The 4,752-nt window shown below is 47.6% G+C and overlaps 1 protein-coding gene across 1 annotated transcript; it reads left to right on the top strand.

The window, feature by feature from the left end:
- Positions 1-424: 424 nt before the first annotated feature.
- Positions 425-3,568, top strand: RAG1 (recombination activating 1). Its single transcript, XM_043972790.1, has one exon. It carries the CDS (start codon positions 425-427, stop codon positions 3,566-3,568), a length of 3,144 nt encoding a protein of 1,047 aa, XP_043828725.1.
- The last annotated feature ends 1,184 nt before the right edge of the window (positions 3,569-4,752 follow it).

Below are 4,752 nucleotides of genomic sequence, written 5' to 3'. Positions count from 1 at the left end.
TTTTCTTCTTTTCTTTTCTCTTCTCTTTTCTTCCTTCCTTCCTTCCTTCCTTCCTTCCTTCCTTCCTTCCTTCCTTCCTTCCTTCCTTCCTTCCTTCCTTCCTTCCTTCCTTCCTTCCTTCCTTCTTTTCTTCACATGGGGGAGTGACTTACCCACAACCTCACAGCTAATAGGTGTCAGAGGCAGGATTTGAGCCAAGGTCTTCCAGGCTTCTAGTCTGGCATTGCTGGTCCATGACACCAGGAGTCGCCTTTCTCTGTAACTGCGTCTACTTTGTCTTAGTGATTATACGGTGTCAACTTTTACCTCTGAGTTGAGTAAATGAAGAGATGGGCAGTAGAGTGATAATTTATCATCTATTTCATGACTTTCCACTTAATCTGACCTTCTCCATTTGTTCCCAGGGACCCTCATCCTTGACACCATGGAAATATCTGTGGTACCGAGTCAAGGACTTAGCTCCGCACCAGATGAAATCCAGCACCCGTATATGAAATTTTCCGAATGGAAATTCAAGCTCTTCAAAGTGAGATCCTTTGTGAAGCCCTCCCCTGGAGAAGCTCCAGGGCTCAGTAAGAATGCAGCCGATGAACCGGCTTCTCTGGAGGAAACTCCAGTGGTCATAGGCAGTGCCAACATTCCATCACTAGAAAAACCAGCGCTGGTCCAGCCAACATTCACAGCCCATGCCAAGTCTTTGGAGAAGCCTGCTGATGTTGGGAAGGCCCGGGAGAAGGCAATCCACCAGGCCAGCCTCCGGCAGCTTTGCCGTATCTGTGGTGCTTCCTTTAGAGCTGATGGACAGAATAGGAGATACCCCGTCCACGGTCCAGTGGACAGTAAAACCCAGGGCCTCCTCCGGAAGAAGGAAAAGAAAGTCACCTCCTGGCCAGACCTGATTGCGAAGGTTTTTAAAATTGATGTGAAAGGGGATGTTGACTCCATCCACCCCACCCAGTTTTGTCACAACTGTTGGAATGTTATGTATGGGAGATTCAGCAATGCCCCATGTGAGGTATACTTCCCCAGGAATGCTGCCATAGAGTGGCACCCACACACGCCATCTTGTGACGTCTGCCAGGCAGCTCGACGGGGACTCAAGAGGAAAGGTCGGCAGTCCAACCCATCCCTCAGCAAAAAGCTCAAGGTCATGGCCAACCGGGCTCGGAGGCCCCATCCCCCCAAGAGTCAAGCCCAGCCTCGAAACAGCAGCAAGGAACTGATGAAGAAGATCACCAACTGCAGCAAGATGCACCTGAGCACCAAGCTGCTTGCCGTGGACCACCCTGTGGATTTTGTGAAGGCCATCTCGTGCCAGATCTGTGAGCACATTTTGACTGATCCAGTGGAAACCACGTGTAAGCATTTATTCTGCAGAACCTGCATTCTGAGGTGTCTCAAGGTGATGGGCAGTTATTGCCCTTCTTGTCAATATCCCTGCTTCCCTACAGATGTGGAAAGCCCAGTGAGGTCCTTTCTGAACATCCTCAATTCCCTGGTGGTGAGATGCCCCGTGCAAGACTGCGATAAGGAAGTGAGCCTTGAAAAATACAACCAGCACATCTCCAGTCACAAGGAACCGAAAGAGTCTCACGTGTACATTAATAAAGGCGGCCGGCCCCGGCAGCATCTCCTGTCACTGACCAGGAGGGCTCAGAAGCACCGTTTAAGAGAACTGAAGCTGCAGGTCAAGGCTTTCGCAGACAAAGAAGAGGGAGGTGATTTGAAGGCAGTGTGCCTGACTTTGTTCCTGCTGGTGCTGAGAGCAAGAAATGAGCATCGGCAAGCAGATGAGCTGGAGGCCATCATGCAGGGCAGAGGGTCGGGCCTCCAGGCAGCTGTGTGCTTGGCCATCCGGGTCAACACTTTTCTGAGCTGTAGCCAGTACCACAAGATGTACCGGACCGTCAAAGCCATCACCGGGAGGCAGATCTTCCAGCCCCTGCATGCCCTCCGGAATGCAGAGAAGACCCTGTTGCCTGGATACCACCCGTTTGAGTGGAAGCCCCCTCTGAAAAATGTCTCTGCTCGCACAGACGTAGGCATCATGGACGGGCTTTCTGGGTGGTCTGCATCCGTGGATGACTACCCAGTCGACACCATCGCAAAGAGGTTCCGTTACGATGCCGCGCTGGTGTCCGCTTTGATGGACATGGAAGAAGACATCTTGGAAGGCATGAAATCTCAAGACTTGGGGGACTACCTGAGTGGCCCTTTCACTGTGGTGGTGAAGGAGTCCTGTGATGGGATGGGAGACGTGAGTGAGAAGCACGGGAGCGGGCCAGCCGTGCCAGAGAAGGCCGTTCGCTTTTCCTTCACCATCATGAATGTCAGCATCGCTCAGGGGCAGGAGAGCGTGAGGATATTCGAGGAAGCCAAGCCCAATTCGGAGCTGTGCTGTAAGCCCTTGTGCCTCATGCTGGCAGACGAATCTGACCACGAGACCCTGACAGCCATCCTTAGTCCCCTCATTGCCGAGCGAGAGGCCATGAAGAGCAGCGAATTACTGCTTGAGATGGGAGGCATCCAGAGAACTTTTAAGTTCGTCTTTCGAGGAACTGGCTATGATGAAAAACTTGTCCGGGAAGTTGAAGGCCTCGAGGCCTCTGGCTCTGTCTACATTTGCACCCTCTGTGATGCCACCCGGTTGGAAGCTTCCCAAAATCTTGTCCTTCACTCCATAACTAGGAGCCATGCTGAGAATCTGGAGCGTTATGAAGTCTGGAGATCCAACCCCTATCAAGAGTCAGCGGAAGAGCTGAGGGACAGGGTGAAAGGGGTCTCAGCAAAGCCTTTCATCGAGACGGTTCCATCCATCGATGCTCTCCACTGTGACATCGGCAATGCGGCAGAGTTTTATAAACTCTTTCAGTTGGAGATCGGAGAAGTTTATAAGAATCCCAATGCAACCAAAGAGGAGCGGAAACGATGGCAGGCCACCCTAGACAAGCACCTCCGGAAAAAAATGAACCTGAAGCCCATCATGAGGATGAATGGCAACTTTGCCAGAAAGCTCATGACCAAGGAGACTGTGGAAGCAGTATGTGAGTTAATTCACAATGAGGAAAGGCATGAGGCTTTGAGGGAGCTGATGGACCTCTACCTGAAGATGAAACCTGTGTGGCGCTCAACCTGCCCTGCCAAAGAGTGCCCAGAATCACTTTGCCAGTATAGTTTCAACTCACAGCGTTTTGCAGAACTCCTGTCTACCAAGTTCCAGTACAGATATGAGGGTAAAATCACCAATTACTTTCACAAGACCCTGGCCCATGTCCCTGAGATCATTGAGAGAGATGGCTCCATTGGAGCATGGGCCAGTGAAGGGAATGAATCTGGTAATAAACTCTTCCGACGTTTTCGGAAAATGAACGCTAGACAGTCCAAGTGTTATGAAATGGAGGATGTCCTGAAGCACCATTGGTTGTACACCTCCAAATACCTCCAGAAATTTATGAATGCCCATAATGCCTTGAAAAGCCCCGGGCTCATTGTTAACTCACAAATGGGCTTTGAAGATTCCCTAGGGCTGGAAGACTCTCTGGAAATTCTTGATTCAATGGAATTCTAAATTGGGCAACTTCCTAAGAGTAGGTTTTTCAAATCAGTCTTCCCTGGGTTGCCATGAGTCTTCTCCCTTATGTAATATCCTTCACTTCTATATGTTCTGGGGGATCACCACCTCCGAGAAGTGGTTGGTTGTCATGAGGGTTTCAGATGGTGTAGTACAGTCTAATGAATGGTCACGGGTGGATTGATCTGTTTGAAAGGATTAAAAGGGAAAGAATGGTGCTCAGTCTTTTGAAGGTTCAGTAACTCAGGTCCTGAGTAGTTACGAGATGAGGGATTGATGTATTTGTCCAAGTGACATGGGTGGCAAAGCTACGGATGTGGAAGAGGAATCCATAAAACCGGGCAGGGACTGCTTGTAGTTCCCACTGGTTACATTTTATTTGTAGTAATCATTTTTGATAATATCATTGTGCCATCATTTTCATCATGTTATTATATACTATTTTAATTTCATCTGAGGAGTCAATCTTCTATGTGATATTCCATGTGTTTACTTTAGTCAGCAAATTTCCAAAGAATTGCTCAGTTTCACAAAAGATCAATTTCTTGCATTTGCAAGCATCTTCCTTGTGGTCAAGAATATAAAGATTCAGATTCTACCTCTGAACCCTGGCAACACTCTGAGAGTCTTGGTTACAGATGAGTTGCCAATCTACATCTGTGGAGGGAGTTTTCCCATTAGGAGTTCCCACACAAATGATGAAATCACCGGGGTGGATCACATTTGTCAAGTGTTTTATGCTTTTGAAAATGCTTTACCAAATATACCATTTGGTACATTTAGTTGTAGCATGTTAAAGCTGGAAGGGACTTTAAAAATCTAGTCTGAATTTCTCGTTTTACAATGGGGAGTTGACTACACAAAGTCACAAGGCTAGTTGTAAATTCAATGATGTTTAGGTAGGAATGCTATATTTGAAGACTGCCATCGCAAAATGACGTTGATTGGAAGTGCTTATATCATTCAGAACATTTTACAATAAAACTGGCACCTTTCATACCAGGGAAAATTCAACCCACTTTTTTAACTTTACATTATGACCTTAGGCTTAGAGTTTGGGAAGACATGTACACACAAAGACTGCGACAAAAAACAATAAACTTTCTCATGTCAGGGATAAAGCTTTATGGAAGAACTTAGTTATAAGTATTTGCTTAGGAATGGGTATCGAAGAAAATGTA

This window comes from Dromiciops gliroides, chromosome 6 (genome assembly GCF_019393635.1).
Source record: "Dromiciops gliroides isolate mDroGli1 chromosome 6, mDroGli1.pri, whole genome shotgun sequence".
Lineage (NCBI taxonomy): Eukaryota > Metazoa > Chordata > Mammalia > Microbiotheria > Microbiotheriidae > Dromiciops > Dromiciops gliroides.
Note: the sequence above shows the minus strand (reverse complement) of the source record. Positions and strands in the feature narration are given on the sequence as shown.